This window comes from Leptonychotes weddellii, chromosome 14 (assembly GCF_054177405.1).
Source record: "Leptonychotes weddellii isolate Sample4059 chromosome 14, ASM5417740v2, whole genome shotgun sequence".
NCBI classification, from domain to species: domain Eukaryota; kingdom Metazoa; phylum Chordata; class Mammalia; order Carnivora; family Phocidae; genus Leptonychotes; species Leptonychotes weddellii.
In genome coordinates, this window is record NC_138382.1 from 63,487,435 (window position 1) to 63,511,589 (window position 24,155).

General features: G+C 48.8%; 1 protein-coding gene across 11 annotated transcripts in view; it reads right to left on the reverse strand.

Moving 5' to 3' along the window:
* Positions 1–617: 617 nt before the first annotated feature.
* Positions 618–24,155, reverse strand: part of TNC (tenascin C) — a 91,299-nt gene continuing 67,761 nt past the window's right edge. For all 11 annotated transcript variants that reach the window (XM_081803457.1, XM_081803463.1, XM_081803458.1 and 8 more), the window contains 11 exons: positions 18,763–18,885; positions 17,753–17,896; positions 15,553–15,672; positions 13,614–13,757; positions 12,720–12,850; positions 9,351–9,483; positions 7,590–7,741; positions 6,588–6,684; positions 5,501–5,662; positions 3,362–3,525; positions 618–1,359 (listed from right to left, as the gene is read on the reverse strand). In XM_081803457.1, coding sequence (XP_081659583.1) covers positions 1,249–1,359; positions 3,362–3,525; positions 5,501–5,662; positions 6,588–6,684; positions 7,590–7,741; positions 9,351–9,483; positions 12,720–12,850; positions 13,614–13,757; positions 15,553–15,672; positions 17,753–17,896; positions 18,763–18,885 — 1,481 coding nt within the window. In that variant the 3' untranslated portion in view covers positions 618–1,248. The remainder of the gene's footprint in view (positions 1,360–3,361; positions 3,526–5,500; positions 5,663–6,587; positions 6,685–7,589; positions 7,742–9,350; positions 9,484–12,719; positions 12,851–13,613; positions 13,758–15,552; positions 15,673–17,752; positions 17,897–18,762; positions 18,886–24,155) is intronic.

Consider the following 24,155-nt stretch of genomic DNA (forward strand, 5'->3'; position numbering starts at 1 on the left):
TCTATGATTAATTGGGTGGGTAGCCTGCGGGCAAGTCATTGCACTTCTGTGAACCCCAGTCTGTCATATATAAAGCGATCGTAGAGACAGCTAACACTTATTGGCACTTACTCTACACCAGGAGCCATGTTAAGGGCCTTATCTGGATATTTATTTTTTCTGCAGAAATGCTATGCAGTTAAGAAGTGCAAGTATCCCCACTTCATTGATTGGGAAACTGAGGCACAGAGAGATTAGGGAATAAGGGGATGGTGGAGCCAAGATTTGAACTCAGGTAGTCTGCCTCTGGGCATGTTAATCCTTGCTGGATAACAACTGTCTTCTCATCTATATCATGGAATTTCTAGAAGATGGGTATAAAAGCATCTTTGAAACCACACACTCTTAGTCTTAAAAATAATGAGCAAGAAGCTGAATCTCAAGTGGTAACTTTTTCCCAACCTCGTTCAGCCTTGTTCAAAAAAGTTTTCTTCTCTCCCAGCGTGTACGCCCCCTCCCTTCTTCCCTTCCTCCTCACTGTTCCTTTCCGTTCCTTTCCAGCATTCCTCCCTCTGTTCAAATATGTTGCCTTTGGTGGAATTCAGGCTCAACAATGAAAGGCAAAAACAACAGCCGAATTTAAAAGTACTTGTGCTTTTATTAAAAAAAAAAACAACAACATACAATCAGGTACTGTCCAGATGTGTTTTGGAAAGGAAGCTCTCTTTAAAAATTCTTAGTTTTCATCGTCATTATTATTATATTAATAATATTAATCGTATCCTTAAAATCGAAACAGTATTGCTTTTCTGGTTTTTGTTGCATGAAATGTAAAAAAAGGGGCGGGGGACGGCCTCCCATGATGCACACCGAATCATTGCGAACAAAAATAATGATACTCATACAGCTTTGTGTAAAATACAGCTGGTTCTAACACAAACTACCACTGTACAGCCTACCCCTCTCCCATTCCCAGAGCCACCCAAGAGAAGGACAACCACCATGACACCATCACTGGAAGATGTTTGCCGATTCAAACAACAAGCAGACACCTGTGGAGACTGTTGTCTTTGGTGCGTAGGACGTACTTGCAGAGTAGGTGGGGCCAGCGCTCCTGCCATCGCCCCGATGACCCACGGTCAGCTTTAGCTCCTGCCAAATGCCCGGGTGTGGCTTGATGGTTGGATGGGTTTGTACTGAGACTTTGGTAAAATTTGCTTCTTCCTCTGGGCCCTACTCCTCTCCCACCCAGTTAGTCGTTCCTGGAATTTATGCCCGCTTGCGCCTGCCTTCGAGATTTCGGAAGTTGCTGGGTCTCAACTTCATCTCAGCAAACTGGATGGAATATTCGTGGCCCTTCCAATGGAACCAGTTAACGCCCTGTGAAAAAGAGAAGACCTCAGATAGGTTCCCACTAGGCAAGGTGCTCACTGACCACTGCTTGGTCGACGGGAACAAAGGGAGTTCTGTTTGAACCTGACCATTTGGTAGCTCACAGCTGTCTCTTGCCTATCTGTCTGTTGATCTGTGTAGTGAGAACTTGGAAAGGAGCTGGCTGAATCTGACTCGATTTTTTAAATTTTAGTCAGAAGCCACCTACACTTGCATTGAGCTTTGAGCTGCCGTCGTGAAACAATATGGTGGCTAGTGAAACTTGCCATCAGTAGGAACAGGTGCTGAAGGAATTCGGGTCATGATTGGAGGTTACAGAACTGACTAGCTAGATGCAGGGGAGTCTCTAATTCGCAGGATTCCTGTGGAGTGTTTTTTTTTTTTTTTTTAAGATTTTATTTATTTGCGAGAGAGACAATGAGGGACAGAGAGCATGAGAGGGAGGAGGGTCAGAGGGAGAAGCAGACTCCCCGCTGAGCAGGGAGCCCGATGCGGGACTCGATCCCGGGACTCCAGGATCATGACCTGAGCCGAAGGCAGTTGCTTAACCAACTGAGCCACCCAGGCGCCCCTCCTGTGGAGTGTTTTAATAAGGGTTTGTCCGGAATGGCAGGAGGAACACAGGCGGAACACAAATCTTACAACCTGACATACAGGATTAAATCTTAAGGCTCTTACTTGAAACATAAATGGTCTTGAACCAGTCATCAAACCCTTCTGGGCCTCAGTTTCACCATCTTCCACCCCCCCACCCTTCAGGGTCTGATAGTGCCAACCTTGAAAGGATGCTATGAGGATTAAATGAATTTGTAAAGGGGTGATCATAGTGCTGGGCACATTGTAGGTGCGAAGCAAATACAACTTCCCTCATGTCCAATAGGGAAACGATTTTTTTTTTTCTCAAGAAAAGATTATATTTGGGTCTGGGCCCCCTAATTCCCTGTTTGACTCTCCCACAGAGTCTACAGATGGTAGAGTCTGCCGTCGAAACCGACAAGGCCCTTTGCCCCACCAGGGCCTCAAGGGGGGTCCACTTCTGCAAGAGCTCCTAGGAGGCCACCACCTCACTCTCTGACCCCTCTTCTCTTCAAGCGGCGTGGGGCTGTGAGGGGACATGCAGGAGTTAATGGCTGGTAAAATGAGGATTTACTTTATAGGATTCTAATTGTTCAGCGGGCACCGATAGCAGGCAGTCTCTGACTGACGGGCAGGTGGGGTGTGAGAATGGCTGGCTCACCCCATGGGCAAATGTGTCTGTAACTACTCAGTGCTGGTGAAGTACTTGGTCCCTGCACTGCCTTCCTCTGCCCCCCGTCCTCCCTCGGACAGAGGCGCCCAGTGGGACGCAAGCCCTCCTCGTTCTATGCTGGGGACGGAGGCTGGAGAGGGAAAGTGACATCACCGAGTCCACAAGGCTGCCAGAGCAAAGCTGGAGCACGGACGGGCTCCCATAACGCCTTCGTGGCCTTTCACATCAGCCCACATTGGAGGGGAGGAGGATGGAAAAAGAAGTTTCCTTTTGGGCATGAGTTTTTGTTTTTGTTTGTTTGTTTTCCAGAAGGACTTTGTGTCACTCTGGTGGCAGGGGACGAGGAAAGAAAGGTGGTACAGTAATGCTAGAGTGAAAGCGTCCTGGGGGCAACATCATAAGACACCCCACTTACATCCCTGCGTCACCTACACGCCTCCACTTGAATCTGCTTTCCTTCTGGAGTTCAGACAAAGGCTCTGTCTGAGGAGAGCTTTCTGTGTTTGGAATCCACCTGACCAGTGGTCTCCCTGGGACATTCACGGGTTAGCATGTGCTGTCTCGAGGATTTCACCTGACCTGCAGTGTCCCCGAGGTTCCTCCTTGCTGGGAACAGATGTGACACCAGGTCCCGGAGGCTGCTGTTCCCTAGTCTCAGCCAGGACCGACGGGCTGGGGTGCCCGCCTGTCACCCGCGACCGGTTTCCTGAGTCCTGCCCCCGACCCTCGCACTTGGCTCACCTGACTGTGGTTGTTGTCCCCGTACCTCCCCATCAGGTTGACACGGTGACAGTTCTTGTACCAGAAAGCCCCCTTGTAGGACAGGGCGCAGTTGGTGATGGCTGAGTCCGTGTCCTTGTCGAAGGTGGAGAAGGATCTGCCGTTGTGGTAAGCCATGGAGTCACCTGCGGAGAGGAGATACGGATCTGAGGAGTCCCAGTGAGGGGGGGGGGCGGTTTCCTCGTGGGCTCGGAAGGACAGAACTGGGGTGGCGACTGAAAGATCCTGGAGGGTGGGCTGCCCTTGAACCCTGGACCCAGGATTAGTATCAAACACAGGACTGGAGTGGTCATGAGAGATCCCCCCGCCCCCGAGGGCTCTTCTTTGCTGGAAACAGTACAATGTGGTAGAAAGAGGCTTGTGGGTGGCTTTGAGGGTCCGGCTTTCACTCCCTAGTGTGACCTGGCCCACTTCAGGCCTCTTGCTGAGCCTCACTCTTCTATTCTAGAAGATGGAACTAGCACATTGATCCCATCCACCTCAGTGTGCTGTTGGGACAATCAATGGATATGAAGGTAGAGGGGTATGCTATATAATAGCTGTGATTGTTGTTACTTTTATCATTTTTTTTTTTTTTTACATTCCTTTACATAACGGAGCACAGAGACGGAAAGGCAGGACTGATATTTTGAAGCAAGGTACAAAGGGTCTCAGATGCCTTTTTAACGAGGAAGTGACCGAGAGCAGGTAGGGATGGATGAAACAAGATGCCCTCCTGTGGAGAGCTGGCTGCCACCAGAGGATGCAGCTCTACCAGGGTCACCTTAGTAAGGGGGCTTTGGAAATCAGTGCAGAGAGGCGGTGGAGGCCGCATTCCCGCTGCTCAGTGACTCCCCCCGGATCCCCCCCACCCCCCGCCCCCGGTAACAAAAACCTTCTTGCCTGAAGCCACTTCACTCAAACAGGTATTTATTGCCAGGTAATAAAATGTCAGAATTCTTTGAGGGACGCAAGAATGAAAACAATGTTGGCCCCTGGTTCTCTCTCTTCACCACAGCCACACTGATCTCCAAAGAGCCTGGTCTCTGCTTAGATGGCCAATCTTTCTCTGGAGGCTCTCCCTATTATGGATGTTTCATCTCGGGGCTCAGAGAGGCTGGGAATGTACCATAGCTTCTGTCTTTTCTGTTTTCATAGACATAACTGGACGCCAGCCCAAAGCAGGGAGGAGTGGTCGGACTGTCAGACCTGGTCCCTCCTCGCTACCAAGCACACCTGTCTGCCACCAGGCCTGCCCCCTGGGTCCACCTCGGGCAAATCACCCAGGTTTTCTGGGTCTCAGTTTCCTCATCTGTGTTATAGCAACAGTGGAACAGTGTCCGTGAGAACTGGAAGGGGGTAACGCTTGCGGAATATCCGCCAAAAGGAGATGCTCCCTCATAGGCCTAAATGCGTGTGGCTTCCTTATTAATTTCTCCTCTAACGTGGAGCCGGAAAAGCACACAGAGGTCATTTCAAGGCAATGACATCTGCAAGATCTGGATCTGAGCTAGGTCATGTACCAGACAAGGACCGGAAGGGCCACTTGGCAGGTAGTGAGCTTCTGGTCATGGGGGTATGTGGGCTGTGGCTGGATGACCACGTGGCAGGGATGTCTTTGAAAAGATGCAAGCAGTTGGGGGATGGAGTGGATTGCCTGCTACTCAAAGTGTGGTCCACAGACCAGCAGCATCCCCAACAGTGGCATCTCCAGGGAACCCGTAAGAAATGCAGAATCTTGGTGTGTCTGCACCGGCCCATTAACAGGATCCCCGGGGGTCATATGTACACAAAAAATTCGAATAAATAATTTAGATGCACTGGATTAGGTGAGTCTTTGGGCTCCCAAGAGACTGTTTATCCATCTAAAGTTGATATCTAAAAATGGGTAAGAAAAAGACGTATTGTTCTGATTCCCAACCCTACTCTGTGTTTTGGTGACCAAAATATCTACCCCCCTCTGCCCAGTTGCAGCTCTGGATTAGTACCTAATAAGGATTCAGATATTTGTTGATCTGATAAGCGGATGGATTCGAGAAGGAAGGAATGAGGGAGGAATGAGCTAAAAACCCAAGGAACGCTTTTGTGGTTTCGGAGGCGGGGAGTGTGGCTGTCCCCTACCTGCGGTCCCGCTGTAACCCTCCACCTTCAGCTTGTAGCGGGTCTTGGCGTCCCCCACGCTGAACTTGTCGTAGACGGCGTACGCGGTCTTCCCGTGGTCGCGCAGGTCCACCCGCAGCTCGTACTGCCCTTGGGCTGTGATTTTGTGCAGGTTGTCCAGCCCTGTGGAGGACAGGCGAGGGTTAAAGAAGCAGCACAAGTGACTGAGGACGATGCTTCTACTGCATCCACCCTGCGGGAGCAGCGGCTGGGCTCTATAAAGAGGCTCGCCTCGCATAGACCGCGTCTGGCCGTTTGCGCTCTCGTTGGCACAACACCAGGCGAAATATAGGACGTTTCTGAGCCTCAGGTAAAATCAGGGCGACATCTTTGCCCTGCCCACCTCCTAGGGCATTGTGAAGCTCAAAGGAGGTAAGGTGGAGAAAGCACTTTTAACCTCCAAGGCTCCTTGCAGGAGAGAGGCAGTGGACGCTAACGGGGTGGACATTCCCCAGTGCAGGCACCGGAGCGCGGAACAGCGACCCCTGCAGGGAGACTGTGGGAAAATACGAGCTACATGGATGGACGGACAGATGGACGGACGGACGGACGGACGGATGGATGGATGGATGGATGATGGCTTTGTGGTGTTGCCTGGGGAGATTTCAAGTGGCAGCTCTACTGCTTATTGGCTGGATTCTTGTGAGCACATGACTTCATCCCTCTTTTCCCACGTGTAAGGAGGGAATTTTCTACCTTCCATAGGTGCTGGGGGGCTCAAGGTTATGGCTATAAGGCCCATCTCAGCACCTGGAGCCCAGGACGGAAATAGTTAATAGTATCAGTGAGGATGAGTCTGTAAGTGGTTCAGTGAATGACTTCAGGCTAGGCTCATTCTTCAGGTCTGGTTGCGGTCTCTCTCTGAACCAGATTTTTATTTTTAATGACCTAGGGACTTTAAAGTCTTTTCTGTGGAAGAGTTGATATTCCATGTCTACTACCAGAGCTACTGTTTCCTCCTAGGCCTTCTCTCCCACGGTTGCTGTGGGTTAGGAACAAGGAGGGCAGATATGGGCACTTGGGACACACACAGGCAGGGCTGCATTACCAAGCCAGAATTCTTCTCTGCGGTCCCCAAACCCAGCAGCATAGGCTTTCCAGTTGCGATAGAAATCCTCACGTCCATTCTTGCGTCTCAGGAACACCTGGAACATAACCAATGAATCAGGGCGCGCTTCAGCTATCGGAAGAAAGAGAAGGCATCTTTCTGAGAGGAAGAACATCAGAACTGTGGGAAAAGCACCAGTCCCCAGCTCTGTCCATCACTAATTTGCTGTGTATCTCTGGGCAGGCCACCTCCACCTAAAAAACAGGGATTAAAAATACCACCCAGCTTTGGGTGATTATGATGTGTCAAGGTCGGCTCATCACTTGTTCTAAATGCACCACTGTGGTGTAGGATGTTGATAGGGGGAGAGGCCATGCACGTGGGACAGGGAGTATGTGGGCACTCTCTGCACTTTATGCTCACTTTGGCTGTGAACCTAAAACTGCTCTAAAAAATAAAGTTTATGGGGCGCCTGGGTGGCCTAGTCGGTTAAGCGTGTGCCTTCGGCTCAGGTCATGATCCCAGGGTCCTGGGATCAAGCCCCGCATCGGGCTCCTTGCTCAGCAGGGAGTCTGCTTCTCCCTCTCCCTCTGCCCTCCTGCCTGCTCTTAATCTTTCTCTCAAAAAAAAAAAAAAGGTTTATTAATTTAAAAAAATACTACCCAGCTCAAACAGTATTGGGATTGAAATAATTCACATAAAACTCTTAGCACAGTGCGTGGTAGATAGCAAATGCTAATTAATCCACATAATGGGCTCCACGACCACCATCATTTTTATGCATCACAGAGCTGTTTGAGGATCAGATCAATTACAAGAAAATTATTTTCTCCTGGTTTTTATCCCCGGCTTCTTCCCCATTCCTTTGTTTCAGAGATGGTTCCTGAGCGTCTCTGGATGACAGGCACTATCTTGCAAAACCTCCAGACATTGGTGTGTGAGTGCATCCCCGGCTGCGCCCTCTGCCCCCAGGCCCCAGGCCTGAGAGCTCCCGATACTCACGATCCATCCACCCCCATCAGAGGTCATGTCGCAGAAGACTTCCAGAGCCTGGGCCTTATCACCATTCAGGTAAATGGTGTAGAGGCCAGAGGTCGTGTCTCCATTCAGCATTGCTTGGGAGCAGTCCCTGGGGAATGGGTACAGGAGTCCACCTGCGGGATCAGAAGGAAGAGTGGCCCTCTTCGAGCAGGAACATTGGTAGGAGCTTTCAGATTGCAGCTCCACTGCATACTGGCTGCATGCCTATGAGCAAGCAACTTAACCTCTCCGCAGCTCTGTTCTCTTGTGTGCAAGATGGGGGTAAAGCCTATTTCGCAGGGGTGCGATGAGGCTTTTGAGGTTATGGATCTAAGGCACCCAGCTCGGTCTCTTATACTCATGGAAGTCGCCAATGATATCGGCGGGAGGAGAGCTGAGCCTCTGTGAGGAGCGAGTATCAGGCTGACCTTGATCTACCTCGAGCAGCCAGGCAGCACCTGCTGAAGACCCAGGTCCTGGCAGGATGGCCGGGTCTCTAGCACCAGTCGGTGGCTCACTGTGGATCAGGGCACTCGACGGGGCATCTAAAAACCATGCGTCCTGACTTCTTCAGAGGATTTGGGAGCCAAAGACAAGAATTCTAGTCTTGACTTTGCACTCTCTTGCCTCGGGACACTGGAGAAGTCATTTAACTGCTCTGAGCCTGGGAGTCTTAGAGGGACCCAACAGAATGCCTGGAGAATCTCCAAGTGCGCTAATGTGATGTAAAAACAATGTAAAACTTGACAGAAATGGACGGTCTTGGGGCTGTGCTGAGCAGATGGGACAGGGAGCTGGTGGTTCTGACCTGACCCCCTTCACCTGAGGCTGCGTCATGAGCTGTGCCCTTGTTTATGGCCCGGCCCTGGTCTGGGAGCATCTTTAGGGCACACTCATGTGTTTGTGCTCCCAGCACCAGCTGTGAGGTCTGGCAAAGGGCTTTGGCTTCTGCAGCTCCCTCAGCAGGGAGAGTGACTGGAGAGTGTGCAGTGACTGGAGCCAGACGCAAAGGGCAGGAGGCGGCCGGGGATGCACGCCGGGCATCCTGCGCTCAGGGCTTTCCAGAGGCCCACTCCTCCCTTCCTCAGGAATGCGTGCATCCTCTTAGTTCACCAGAGAAAGGCCTCACACGTTGGCCATCTGTGGACGACACCCAGTGGCAGGGTGCAGGGCGCTTCCCAGGGCCCGGAACCCCTGAGCCCAGATCTGCCTCTCACTCATGCTAGAGCCTGGAGTCACTGAGTCTCTGGGAGCCTCTGCTTCCCCTGCAGAAAATGGGGCCCGATGATCCTACCAGCTCGGTGGGAGGACTGGTTTTGATTTCGACCACGGACAGGCTTTGTTAACAGGACCCGGCTTACAATGAGCCCGGCCCATGGGCCACACACTGGGGCTAGGAGTTCAGACACTGCACAGGGTCCTTGTGAGGAAGGGCCACTGTGAGTCCCACTGTATAGATGAAGAAACTGAGGCTTGCAGAGTGGCAGTAACTTTCCTAAATCACCCAGAGCAAGTGGTGGAGATGGGGCTCGCATCCAGAGGTCTCACTACTGGTCCTCCTTCCCTTTCACCACGAGGCCCTTAACCTCCTGCACCCACATTCCTCGGGCTCTCAGGGAGTGGCAGGCACTGATCATTTTAAGAGATTTGAGGGAAAAATTCAGTCATGGTCAGAGAAGTGGAGGGTCCGTCTTGTCTCACAAAGTTTGATCTCAAGGCCCCGCTGCACCCTGAGCCCCTTACTTGTGGTAAAGACTGTCTGGACCAGCTTGCTCCTCAGGGGCCCATTCAATGCCTGGATCTTGGCCGTGTAGTGGGTGGAGGGGCTCAGCTCCGCCAGGCTATAGGAGGTGGTTTCTGGACCCAGAATGACTTCCTAAGGGCAGAAGAAAGAATGTTACAGTTTTTTTGCCACCCAAATCCTCAGGGTACAGATGACACATTCATTCATTCACCCATCCATTCATTTCTTCATTCAAAAGAATCCACTGAGCCTCACTCTATGTCAGGCTCCATGCTCATTTCTGGGACATCAGAGATGGGGGGAGTGCAGCATAAAAAAGGCACTGAGGCCAGAAGGGGCAGAGGAGGAGGTAATGACCGACCTGAACCACACTTGGTTTTGGGTGGTGCTGGAGTGGTGGAAGAAGGAGGCAAAGACCAGATTACAAAGGGCCTTAAGTGCCAAGCTATGGAATCCGAAGTTTATCATGATAAGGGATGCGGACTCCCAAAAGGTTTTTGAACAAGTGAATGAAGTGAACCCAGCTTAACATGGTAGCAAGAGGAACCACACAAAGGACAAAAGGTTTAGGTTTTCAGACCAGTTATATCAGTGGTCCTTAATATGGCTCTTTTTCACAGGCCTCTGGGAAGCTTTAAGATAATACAACGCCTGGGCGCCATCCCAGACTGGCGGCATCGTAAGAGCCAGAAGTGGGGCTCTGCCAGGTGCATATCAAAGAAGCTCCCCGAATGATTCGGATGCAGTCAGTGTGGGGATCTCTTGAGTCAGGGGATGACTGCAGTAGCTCAGCAGGCATGGTGGAAGCCTGAGCTGACCCGGCTTATCTCTTTGTAGAACAGAGATGTCCAGGAGAGGCGTGCGTGCGCCTCTGCGGCCAGACTTCCTCTCACCCCCCCGCCGTAGTTTGTGACTGCTCACGGTGTTACTGTCCAGAGAACATTAGTTCCAGCTTCCAGGAGGTCTTCCTCCTTTCCAAATCCTCTTTCTAGCTTCCCATGCCTGCAAATTCACCTTTTAGCAGATGACCTGGGTGTCTGGGATTGGAATTCACCCTACACTGCTAACAAACCCAACCCAGCGGTGCCTGCTGCCTGCAAACATGGCCGACAAGCTGTGGGCAATAGTGAGTCAGGGCGGAGGCCCCTGCAATGCTCTCTCGCATCCTCACGCTGGGCAGGTGAGGTTATCCTGATGCTTCCCATGAGGGGTGGGGGGCTGACGTCCAGAAAAGCTGAGGGACTCACTCTCACTCCATAATGTGTTGGTGGCAGAGGTTGGTCCTACCTCCTATCTCCCCACATCCTGTCCAGGACTCTCTCCTCCTACATCAGGTTATTTTCTTGAGTGAAACATACACAGTTGGGGACTGGACATGCAGGAAGGTAAGTCAGTAGGCTGACATCGGTGACCTGGTGACCTTTATGTGGCCCCCAGGTCTGGTCCCTGGGGAAGGATCAGGTATAAAGCTGGGTTCGTTGACTTACTTGGGGATACAATTACCGCTCAGCTCTCTAGGCTGCTGTGCAAAGTCCTTTTCTAGGTAATCGGGGTAGACTGAAATGAGGCGCAGGACTCAGGTAAACTCAGTCCTAGAATGCCTGCTGGGAAGCAACTTGTAAGGCTGGTGAGTCCAATGCACTCATTTTACAGATGGGAACACGACACCCAGAGAAAGTAAAGGACTTGCCTCCATGCATACAGTGAGTTAGTTCGTTGTTATGCCAACTCAAAGAAGGGCCACGGGAGTAACTAGAAATGTGTGTCCACTTCTAGTTAAACATGGCGGATTAGACATGCCAGTTTAGCTCTACTTTCTTCTGAAACCCCCTGCAATGAGAGTGAAGGGATAGGAAGCACAAGTCCATGAGGATGAAGCAGATGACAGACGAGACAGACAGAGGCATGCAATGTCCACAGAATCCTGACGGATGGGAAGGGATGCGGTGGGGTGACAAGCGAGGGGGCAGGCTGGGGGATAGTTGGCTGAGTGGGTGAGGCCATCCTGAAGCTGGTTGATGAATGCTGCAGGGCCTAGCAAGTTCAGGAATGGGATGTGTACAAAAACAAAGATGCCTTTGAAGGCCAGTGTGGGACATGGCTGAACAAAAGTTTGTTTAACAGCTTAAATAAGGAACAGATTCCAAGCTCTCCCATCCCCCCCACCCCCACACCAAGTCTGGATGACTGTCCTTCCCAGTCCAGATGAAAGCCTGAGGTGTACTCTCTGGAGACACTGAGCCAGAGAGAAGACTCTGGATTCAAATCCACCAGGCCCCGTGGAGCTACACTGGAAACAGAAGGGAAGGTGTGTACACAGCGGGGGCCCAGGCTCTTCCTCGGGCTATGGTCCTGGCAGCTTGGTTTGAAGGGGTTGGAGGACCCTCTAGGGAGGTGGATTAGCTCAAGAGAAAAGGCTTACAGAACTGCTACTTGTGAGTCCCCCAACAAAATTGCTGGGCACTTGCTTACTCTACGGTGAGCCTCATTAGTTGACAAGCCCTGTGTCTGCCATCGGAACTCCCAATAAGCTGTTTCATTCTTGGCTCAAGTACAAAAGGACCATTGGACATTGGGTGGAAGTCTCCAACATGAAAGATAAAGACCCAAACCAAACAATAGCAGTGAAACAGAAAGAAAGGAAAAAAAAAAAAAAGGAACTTGGAAGAGACACTATGCAGGTTGTAGAATTAAATATCATCCATCTTAGAGATGAAGAGAAGAAGCGGAATACAAACAATACGCTAGAGAAGGATGGATGAGCAGGGAATAAGGAAAAGATCTTAGAAATGTAGAGTGCGATGACCAAAATGAAAAGTTCAATAACAAGTTCAGAAAATAAAGTTTAGAGATCAAGTTCACTTGTGTGAAAGGAAGGGTTAAAGTTATTTTGAATTGGAAAGTAAAAGAAAAGATGTTCATGGATAGAGAATATCGGTAACAATTGCTGTAAATAGCATTAACAGTTGTTGTCTTAGGAGCGTGGTGATGTATGTTTCAATATATAATGGAATGATGCCATCTGCGAGATTGTATATATGGCAAAGATGCTCAAGAAGCCTCTGGCTTTTGCTCAATAAAACATTAAAAGACCAGCATCCAGCTCCTAAAATGTCCTCAAATCTTGTGAGCAGTGGTTCTTGACCTTGGCAGGCAATCAAAACTGGAGTCTGGTTAAAATGAGACAGGGAGGCTGGAGCATATGATTCAGAAGGTCTGGCATGGCATCCCGTCCCTGTTAATTTTTTTTATTTTCAGCTTTCTAGCTGCACTGAGATGGAGAAACAGCCCCGGGGTGATTCTTCTCTCCGCTGAGGATCATGTACATGTTTCAAACAGTAGCGGGGAGTTTATATACTTCAAGATACCTTGACTGTACCATCGACGGATTCATACACCAATAGGTAGCCGGTGACAGATGCTCGGGGGGGTCTCCAGGTGAGGAGGGCAGTTTCTGACTGAACCTCAGTAGCAGTCAAGTCTCTTGGAGAATCAAGGTCTGCAGAAGATAAGTCATTTGTTAGCAAATGTGTCAGCAACTCTAGGACAAAACTCCCTTGGCTGGGTTATCAGGAAGCCTGGCTTCAAGTCCTTTCCCTACCATTGACCTATATGACCTTGGGCAGAACCTTCCCCACCCCGTAGATGAGGGGGTTGAATCATGCGATCTCCAAAGACAGAATTCTCTGTGGTTCGTTTCATCCCAAGGGCCAGATTTTCCTGAGCCCAACACACTCTTGATTGGCCTTGGGTGGATTTGGGAAGAAAGACACAGCTGTGAACATAATTCCCAACCTCTCTTGCTCCTCAATAAGTGGATAGATGAATGCTGATATTGGCATTCATCCCTACTGAGAGGATGCTTCTTCTCTTTCCCTGCCTGCTACAGTTTGTAAAAAGATGTCAATGTATAAAAACCCAATGGACATCTAGGAAAACGTGCCTAAAAAATCCTTCTCTTAAAAATATTTCCCTGCCTAGAACAGGGATCATTAAATACTGGGTTGAGGGCCAATAGGGACTGGTTTTCCACTTTAAAAAAGCCCTCCTCTTAAAACCGTTTCTTAGTCTGGGGGGAGAACAAGGTCATTTCAGTTCAAAAGGAAATGGTGTGTTCCTTAAGGTCCCGATTGAGTGGGCACTGGTGAATTTAGCTGATGTTGATGTCATCACATTGCAAGGACCTGACTTGAGAAAGAAGGGGTTGGAGTTTAAGATGGAGGCCGTGGGTGGGCGTCTTCCAGCTCCTGGCGTCTTCATACCTGTTGTGAACTTGGTAGTGATGACTGAGCTCTTCTGGGGCCCTTTCTCTGCAAAGATCCTCAGCGTGTACTCCGTGGCAGGCTCGAGGTCGGTCAGAGCGTACTCCACCGTGTTCCCGGACACTGTGCGTGTAATTTCTGGCACTAAACATGAAACACACCGAGCAGTGACCGCTCCCCGTGTGAACCATCAGCATGCTTGGCACACGGCGCACACACCTACTTCTAGCACAAACTTTCAGGGACCCTGTAGAAAAGCAGGTCTGATTTCTGAAATGACTCACACCCTGTTCTCTCTCTTGAGCACTCACCTCATACACAAAGGATTTATCATATGGAGACTGGATTTTTCCAGGCACCAAATCAGGAGGAAGGGGGCCTGGGGTCAGGAGGTGTTTCCACATGGTGCTGGCCGGGGGGAGCTTTGCAGCGGAGGTGCAGGAACGAGAGCTGCAGCTAACGTCTTCAAGCCTCGGGCTGCCCAGATTTAATGTGTCTCGTTACTTGCTTTCCCCTCTTTTTCACTTACTCTCATGTCCTTTTATAATCTGACAAATATTGTTAAATCACGAGGCTGGAGAACCACAAAAACTGGGCAGCTGCAGACGCTCTAGAGCCTGGTTAGTGCCTCGCAGACCCACTGGGTCAAGTCCAGTGGTGGAAACCAGAACATGGAGCCAGGTGTGTGTGTTTATTTCCTGATCACAGGTGACCGACCACCTTGGCTGGCCAGGGACTGAGAGATTTCCCAGGGTGTGGGACTTTCAGTGCTGGAATTGGGAAAGTCCTGGGTATCCTGGGATCAGTTGATCATCCTGTTTATCATCCATGAGACCCCATCTCCTGGACCAGGCCCCTTTCTAGGTCTGCATCTACTAATCCCATAATCCCTGTGAACTATGCTCTGGTTTACTGTAGAGACAACATCACCAGCTTCCCTGACTCGGAGGAGTTCGCTCATGGGGAATATTTAAGAACTGAAGAGATGAATGAATAGAGGAGTAAAAAGAATAAACCCCGAAATCTCTCTTCCCTCACTCTCCAACTTGCTCTATGCTCATAAAGAACTTTCTTAGGTAGTGGTCCGGGGGGGAATGCAGATTTTCAGAGGCCCCAGGCACAGGTTATGGCATCCCTTCATGTTGTCACTGCAAGTAAAACAATCCTAAACCATAAAATAGGAAACTTACACGTGCTTTGGGATTCAGATAGTAAAGTCTTTTTCTAGGGTAGCTCATTACAAAAGCATGAATTCATTCACTGAAAAACAATCTCTTTCTCCTCTCTCTTACTTGTATTTGATCTTACGTTTTGGTGGCCGTGATGTGTTGGTGCCCCAAACAAGTGTTTAGTTGGCTAAATAAGTATATTAATCAGCACAGATGTCTGCAAGGACAAGGAGAAATAATTTCTGATTTCTCAATTGCATCTGTTAACTCCTCTGTAGCCTCTAAGAGGCCCAGCCTCCCCAGTGCCTCCTGAAATAGCCTGTTTAAGACTCTAGATTTTGAACTCATTCTTTGTAAGAGATGGGAGCTGCTGCCTAGAGAGGGAGGCTCACGGTGACAGGCAGGGAGACTAGCAGGAGAGGGGGGGACAGGCTAGGGAAACGCATGCAGGCTGGAAATGTGCCCTTTGTTTTCCTTTAAATGGCCTACCGGCCTTCCTTGGTATAACCACAACATTGATGCTCTTCACTTGTCAACAAGCAGAGGAGGATGGGTGAGGCCTCCCTTGCCCCCCTCTGGCCAGGCCCTCCACACCGACCTACCCAGCCCCGGCTTCAGCCCATTAGTCTCTTCTGAGAGCCTCAAGAACATCACTGGCCTTTCCAAGCTTCCCATGTATTTTTGCTTTCCTGGTCCAAACGTGACAGGGAGGAGGGGAACAGCAGGACAGACACTCCTCCTGGTGGGGAGGGTCTTAGACATGGCCTTACCTTTCTCCCCTGTGTAGGAGATGACATAACTATCCACGGGGGCAATGGCTGGCTGCCACATGGCCAAGGCTTCTGTGTCGCTGATGTTGGCTGTCACCAGGCCAGATGGGCCATCCAGAGCTGCAAAGAAAGATGATGATATATTGAAGAAATAGGCAGTGGTGGGGTCAGACACCAGCCTACAGCTGCTCGGCTGTCTCACTGCTCTTGGGCTCCTGGTGTTGGAACATGGCGCCTGGTGCGCACACAGTTCACGTCCTGAGTCTGGAGCCAGGGCGCCCTGGCTTTGAGTCATGGTTTCTTCCCTTGCTGGCTGGCTTCTCTTGGGTCTCTGTTTCCCCACTTGTACAGTGGAGATCCTCATTCTGCCTGGATTTATCCTCAGGGTTATTCTGATGCTCACATGATAGTACAGGTGGAAAGGAGCTATATAAACCGGAAAGGGCTGAACGTATGATGAGGGTTATCATTATAGTTCATCACTGTTCCCAGGGAAAGAACTTACAGAAACAGGGAGCCTCCCAGAGTCAAGGCTGCCCGAGGCTCTTCTGGGCTTTGAACGATAGCTCCGGTTAGGGGGCTGGTGGGCAACACGGAGCCAGGCCCCAGAGGCTGGCGGGCCCCGGTTCTATCGTGGCTTCTCTGCCTAGCGTCTGTGTGCCCTTCTCCAAACCTCATTTCTTCAGGTGTCAGAGGGCGGCTGCTAGATGGATGAATGAGACCTTGCGTGTGTGAGACGTGCTGGGGCAGCGCTCACTCACGGTGGCTGCTATTAGTAACATGACTATTAACGTTACTGGAGTCTTCGATATGATTGCCAAGTGACTTGTACTGACAAAGGGCGCTGGCCCGTTTAACCGACCCCTGTGATGACCCAGCAGCCCTTTCTCAGAAACTAACCTAAAGAGGACTATTATCCTCTTGCATTTGCATTTATGACTCAATTACTCCAGGACAACGGCCCTGGGAGGCTGGAGGTCAGCTGTCATCAGCTCATTTCAAAGATGAGGCTCCTGAGCCCCAAGAGATGTGATGACGGCCCAGAGAAGCAGAAGGAGGCAGAGTACTTTTGGGAGCCCACATGGTCAACTCCAAGCTCCTTCCTGCTTCAGCCTGTCTGTACAGAATCTCCTTTAAATGCCCAGGACAATGGGCCTCAGGAGGGAGTGCATCCCGCGTTTGCAACCGGAAAGTCCATGAATGAAAGGTTTCTATGGGGGAAATAAGGGCCTGTGTGGCAGGGCGGACAGGACTCTGGGTTCAGATGGGATGTTATAATTGCATATAATCAACTTTTTTCGACTATTAGGATATTTTTAAAATTTCCTATGAGGCCCATTCTTTGGATCCCTTAATGGATTAGACTGGATAATTGCTCGCCTATCAAAGGATAAATTGTTCAGAGACATGGCTGCCTGAAGAGAAATTTTCCACTTCATTCTCCTTCAATGCAATTCATTATTTCCCCCTCCTTACAGTATGCTGTACAAATCAGGTTGTAATAGGAAAACAATCCTCTGTTTTAGAAGAACACAGGGTTTGGAGTGAGATTGACCTAAGTTCAAATTTGCTTCAGCATTTACTTTACTAGTTAGGTGGCCTTGGCCAAGGTATTTCATTTCCCTGGATCTCAGTTGTTTCCTCTGTAAAATGGGAATGATGTAGGCATTTGCATGGTTTAAATGCAAAGGGTTTAGGGACAGTGCCTAGAATGCAGTAGCAGCCCAGTCAGGAGTAGCTACTTTATAGCTATCACCATTACAGAGGGTTTCCTCTATAGGCAGGGAGGGAAGGAGGTGGATTAACGTGCACAGTCATTTCCATTTACAGATGTTTTACATAAATCATGTCATGTGATTCTTATGGCACCCTGCAAAGAAAGCAGAATTGTACCCATTTTACAGAGAAGGAAACTAGATCCTAAAGAAAGTAATTGACAGCTCATGTATCTAGAAGTGGTAGACAGGGCAGTATGACTCCCAAACGTGTGTTCTTTCTTCCACACTAACCCAAGAAATGAAGGCCCAGGGCAGTTAAGGATGAAATCAAGGGTTCCTGCCTATAACAGGCCAGGGACGGGCCAGAAATGAGATCTCTGGTGCTCCAAATTCAGTCCATTTTCCACTAGGATTTCCCAAATAAAAGAAATTTTTTCCAGTTGCTGAGTCATGAGCAATAATGCGGAAGGTGAGAAAAACACCTGTGCTGAACGAGCCTGAGACTGGTTCGCTTTCCTCGAAGCCCTTCATGGCGATGACGCTGACAAGGTACTCTGCTCCAGGTAAGAGCCTCAGCAGCCTGGTCTGAGTCTTGGTTCCATCCACAGTTACCACTGACGGTGTCCCTGGAACATGGCAAAAGCAAGATCGGGAATGGTGAACCTCACTGAAACTTACTGTTGCCCCAAGAATGGGTGTATCCGATTTGGAAATGAAATTATATCTTGATCCAGTACCATTTTCTTGACTTCCTCTCATTTGCTCCTATCCTCTGGCATAAGAGAAGAGGTCTTACTTTTTGTATAATGCTTTTTTTCCATCCGTGCAGATGCCAAAAACCAAGCCAGGAGGGGAAGAAACATGAAGTCACAATGTGCTAAAAATGGCAAGTTTCCGTTCGGTAGAGAGCTGGCATGTTTTTATTTATTTATTTTTCCCACAAAGAGTATGAAAAGCTCACTATGTAATGTATATCTGGTCTATTTAACCCATTGTCTTAGGTTTGGGTTAAGCAGATCTGACGGTGCATCCCCCCTGCCCCCACCACGGTCTTTGTTGTGGCCCCTGTGCATTGAACTAGAACTCTCACAACTCCCCATCTCTACTGAGACAGACAGATTTGAGGATCAAAGGATAAAACCTCACATACATCCAGGTCAGGATCAGCTTTTCAGATGAGTGTGCTCAAAGAGAAAAGGACCAGTGTATTTAGAGTCTCTGCCATTGTGTGAAAACAACACTGGGGTCCATTTCTTATAGGAGTCGAGGGTTTCAAGGCTGGAAGAGGGTCTTCATAAAATGACCCTTCGCAAGGCAGTTCTTCCAAGGATCTTACAGCACTTTACAAATGAAACCTACAGATATGGTCTCCAACAGAAGGAAGTAATTTTCTTTGGTCATATTTGGGAGGATGGGAGTTATCAGAGTCTCTTCACTACCCCACTCAAACCCTCCAGGCTGCTCCTTCCAACCCCTCCTTCCAGTGCCCTACCTCCTGCAATGGGCACGTAGGTAATCCGGAAGCTCTCCACCTGGGCAGAGGGCGCCATCCAGCTGACCGTGGCCGAATCCTCAGTGATGTCTGAGAAACTGATCTCCTTTGGAGAGCCCATGGCTGTCAAGGAGAAAGCACAGGAGAAACCCAGAAATAATCAACTATCTTGCTCATCAATAATTTTTCCTGGATTCCTTATCTAGGAAAACTCAGCTTCTAGAGTTCGTGTCTGAGCCAAGCCTTTAGGATGGAGAATGTGGTGATCTGTGGTCAAGTTGTGACTTGATAGAGACGATTGTTCTCGCATTCAGGTACAGGGCCCAGGGCCATGGAGCTGCCATTAGGTTTCACTCAAGTAGAATGTTAACACCACAGCTGATATCTGAGGAAGTGAGGCTGGTGGTTTCACAGCTTGGAATATGCCATCCTATAATTTTTCAGTTTTAGCATTTTTTCCAAACCTTTGCTTTCTAGTTCCTTTTATTAAATGATACCAAGACTTGACCATTGTACGGTTCTTTGTAACTGATAAGGATTAATTCTCATTTAGAAACCCCTGAGAAGAAAGTGTGGTAGCCATTTTATAGAGGAGGAAACTGAGGCTTGGTTCTCCAAGGCATATTGTTATGGTGTGACCTTTCTGGGGCCAGGACGGGGCAGCAGAGCCAGCCCAGCCGAGGGATCCTGGACATGACACTGACATGGAAACTGACCTCGACGAACCCATTCCCAGAACTGGATGGAGGTCCAGAGCCGGGAGAGCAAGAAAAATGAACACGTCCTGTGCACTGGGTCTACCTGCAGGGAGAACCATGCCCATGGGACAGTTCCTGCTACATAAATACCATCCCCCCAAACCCAGGTTCCGTTGGCTTTTCTCTGTGTATTTTTTGGCTTCTCTCTTTGCCCTCTTCAGCTGACCATGTTTTACCAGAGACATCAGGAAACAATTTTCAGGTCTCCAGGGAGCTCATTTCTCATCTTTTCCCTCTCCAACCCACGCTGATCATTAAGTTTTAAAACCCACAGCCCACTTGGGGGGAGATGTTTTTCCCCCTCTCCATTTCTGTTTCTCTCCTCTGTTGGCTTTCTCCTGTAGCCTTTCCTCCTGGTAGTCAGACTCTGTGGCTGACGGGGGTTCTGCCCTCTCCTTAGAACCAAGCTTTGGAAACCACAAGGGCTCTGGAGCCTGGAAGATCCCTTCACTTCTGTGAGCCCCAGTAGGAAAAGTGATGCCCACCTACAGGAATATTTTCAGGATTAGCAGAGCTAGTGGGTGTAAAACCCTTAACAGAATCTGGCAGATAGTAAGAATTCAGTAAACGTGATTGTTCTCTCTTTATTTCCTTCCCCATGGAACTCTTTTTCCCATGGGCTACCCTGGATTTTGCAGTAACTCCCGGGAAAGGGCTAGATAAGGTTGGCTGAAAATAAAACCCAGTGAGGTGTGTAAATGCACGCACTGTGGCTCTCCCGTGGCTAGCCTGGTCCACGCTGCCCTTCACTCTGACTGCAGACCTCAGCACATTTAAATGCATCTTTGTGGCCACAGCTTTTTTCTCTAGATGCCAGGTTTTCTCATCTACAAAACGGCAATATTATCTGCCCTGTCTTAGAAGCCGTAAGAATTAGTAGCGTCATATATCGTGCGCGCCTGAGGGCCATGCTTGGTCAGAATGGCAGCAGGGAAAAAGCTATGCATAACAACCTGACGGAATGGCCCAGTAGTGATGGGAGTCCAGGCTCAGGGCTGTGCTATTTTTGGATGATAGGCCTTCCTCCACGTGGAAGGCTATTTATTATTTTAGCATATCTCCTTCTGCCATAAATATAGTGCCCATAAGTCTCTAGCTCCACAGTACGGGAGATGGTCAACGGGAACCTGAAGATAGAGCCTCACACAGCAACTAAATCATACTATTGAAAAGTTGAGAGACACAAGCAAGGCGATGCCTCTATCTCTTTTCCCAAGTGGACACTTGGTTTTCAATAAAAACTCCATTAGGGAAACATTTGGATTTGCTAAAAACTCCCAAGGAGGTTGAAGAGGGCTTCGATCTGCAATTTGCATAAAAAGTTGCCACCCCAAATCTGGAGCCAATGTCCATGGCTTTAATTATATGGCCACGGACAGTCATTTTAAAAAATGTATTCTCCCTTCAACATGTTTTTATTGAATACTTCATATGTCCCAGGTCCCATATGAGGCTCCAGGGACAGCTACTGGAGCCAGTATGGTTTAAGAGCAAGGATTTTGGGGTTAGACTGACCTGGGTTTGGATTCCATTCTGGCCTTCCTAACTAAAAACACCTTACCCCCTTAGGTCTCAGTTTCCACATCTGTGAAATGGGGCTGAATGCGGTGCTCCCTTGGTCTGGCTGTGTCATGGTGACTGACGGAGATAAAAGGGTGCCAGTGGCCCTGCTCACGTGGCATGGAGCGCATCCTTTATAAATGGTGGTTACTGTCTTTATGCCTCATGGGAGTTGGAGCCAGAGGCACCGAGCATAAAGGGCCTGGTTCATATAGAAGGGAAGACTGCCAAGCAAGGTCTCTGCAGACCTGCAGAGTCAGGCCCCCGGACATAATGCCATTGCAACTTGGTGGTGTGTGGTTTCAAGTGCATTCTGAACTGGAACTGGGCAGGGGAGTTGCGAGGTTGTCTGGCTGGGAAAGGACCGGTGGGATGGGAGGGGGGCACCTTATGGGAGTTGGGAGAAGGGGCACGGACTACCCCCACTGGCCTCCGGGGTGGAAGGGAGTACCGAGGCTGTGCGTCTGGGGGCGGTGACGGGGACAGGTTAAGGAAGCATTTCAGGCTCCTCACTAAGCACTATAAACTCCAGAAGAGAAAGACAAAGTCATCATTCTCTGTGGTTGGATTTTTAACTATTTTCTGTCTATTCCGGGGCCCCTCCATTTGGTGCACAGAGGCACATTGGCGTTTAGCTCCCCAGAGGCAAAAGATGCTCCTGGCAACTCTGGGCTTTCCAAAGAGGGACCATGACTATTGGGAAGTGGCTCAGACCACAGAAGGGAAGAGGAGCCATTGCAAAAACAGGGATCAACCTAAGTATCCATCAGTAGGGGACTGGTGAAGTAAATAAGGCATATGGGATTATCTCTCAGATCTAATAAGCAAGAAACACACATATACCAGAGTGTGGAAGAGTGCTCCCCGCAAAAAAAAATTTAAAAAGAGTATAGATGTAAGTCTAATTTTGTCTATTCGTACAGACAAGAAACTGGTAATATTGACTACCTGTATACAGAGCAACTAGGGAGCAGGGAGAGAGTTGAATAGAGACTTTGCTATATGTCTTTTTTTAATTTTTGAGTTTTGAACTGAGTGGCCCATTAAAAAATAAAATTTACACCCAAACATAGTAACAATTAATATTGTTACAATGGGCAAGGAAACAAAGTACTTGACATTCATTATCTTATTTAAACCTCGTGGCTGAATTCTGAGTTAAATTCTACTTGCCAGATGAGGGGACTAAGGCTCAGAGAGGAAAGGAGAATTGCCCAAGGCCGCTCAGCTGGTAGAACAAGGCTCGTGGACTCCCAGGGGTCTACCCAGAGGCTCCAGACCAACCAGGTGCACTGCCCTTAACTGGCCTCTCTGCCCTGGGCACCTCAGGGCAGGCAGCCTGTGCTCAGGGAGTGAAGGAGACCCTGCAGCAGCTTTTATGAGGATAAAGAGGAACAGAACATCTCAGAGAAGGGTTTACAACTGCGCAGGGAAGGAAAGAGGAGGAAGGTTGGAAAAACAAGAGGGAAACTTTATAAGACTGACGAGGTGACGGTGGAATTAGACATATGCTGTCTAATGGAGTCACCTGTCCTGTCCTCTCCAAGTACCTGAGCAAGGGGTGCAGGCACACATGTGCACACGCATGTGCACATACATGCACCTGCAAGCACGCACGCGCACACACACACACTCTTGCTTCTCTCTGGCTGTGAAATACAAAGCCCCAAAACAAGAAATCAAAGAAAAGGCTGAAAGAGCAGGGTCTTTCTTTCTTTTCTTTCCTTTCTCTTTTTCTTTCTTTCTTCCTTCCTTCCTTCCTTCCTTTCTTTCTGTTTTTACAAAAAAAAAAAAAAAAGGCTCTTGATTATTCATTGTTTTTTTGCTTTAGAACTGCAGGGCCTCTGGCAAAAAAGATTGGCAAAACAAAATCAGTGATCAGAAGTAAACTTTGAAAGGCAGTGTTTATAAACCAAGGTCAAAATCAGGCTCCGTCTGTGATCTGAAGTTGTTTTATGGGCAGCCACAGGGAGGAGGAGACAAGGACCCGCATCCCAGGGGTAGGGTGTCCAAGTTAATAAGAAACAGGGTTTTTCCTCTGACTGGACTGCCCTCTGCACTTCAGCGTTTCCTCCACGCCCACAGACACTGATTACGGTTTCTCTAGGTGGCTTCTCTGAGCTCAGTGTCCTGCAACTTGACATGATAATATACCCATCTCTGCACAAAGAGAAGGTTTTGGCTAACGTGCTCTATGCCCGTCAGAGACGGCAAGTATGTACATTCACTGGTTATCTGTCATCCAGCCTGCTTACATTTAATAGTATTAAAATAAGTATTAAAATAATAAAATAGTATTAAAATAAGTATTAAAATAACCACATTTGGGTTCTATACCAAACCTGGCCGTGCGACAGGAGGCAAATCACATCTTTGTGGACCTGACCTCAGCTTCTTCCTGCACGAGCGGAGGAGGCTGGGCTACACCCTTTCTTAGTCCCTTTTACCTCTCCCTGTACCTTTGATTCTTTCTTCTGATTTCTCTTTGAAGCAGTCTGTCTCTAGGGAATGCTGTGTTTCTCCTTGTCCCTTAGTTTCAGGAAGGAATTCACCACACCTGTTAGAGGTCTTTGCCTCTAAAGAGTCCTATTACCAATCAATTTTTTTTTCTCCTTGAAACAACTCATATGGAAAAGGGTTTGCACTTCCCCCTCCAGTGCTTTTTAGAGTTGTTATGAATGTCTATCGTATAAAATCATGAGCTTTATGAAGAGCAGCCCTTGACCTTGCCAGCCCCCTCCTTCGATCCTTCCTGAGCATGGTACTGATTATTCACACGTAGCAGCTGATAAATATTCATCTTTCTAGGTGGAGGTGCCACTTCTCCATTATCCCCTGCACACTGTAAGGTCAAACATTTGCCCAGAGGTACTTTTGCATAAAAAAAAAAAAAAGATAAGATAATAGGCCGAAAGAAGGGTCTTTGGAATTTAAAAATTGCACTAACTGTAATGATGATCATGTATTAATGAAAATAATGCAACTCTAAATAGTTTTTATTTGCCAAGCCCTTGCTATGCACCAGATCCTCTGCTATGGGCTTGCCATGAATTATCTCATTCAATCCTCACAACT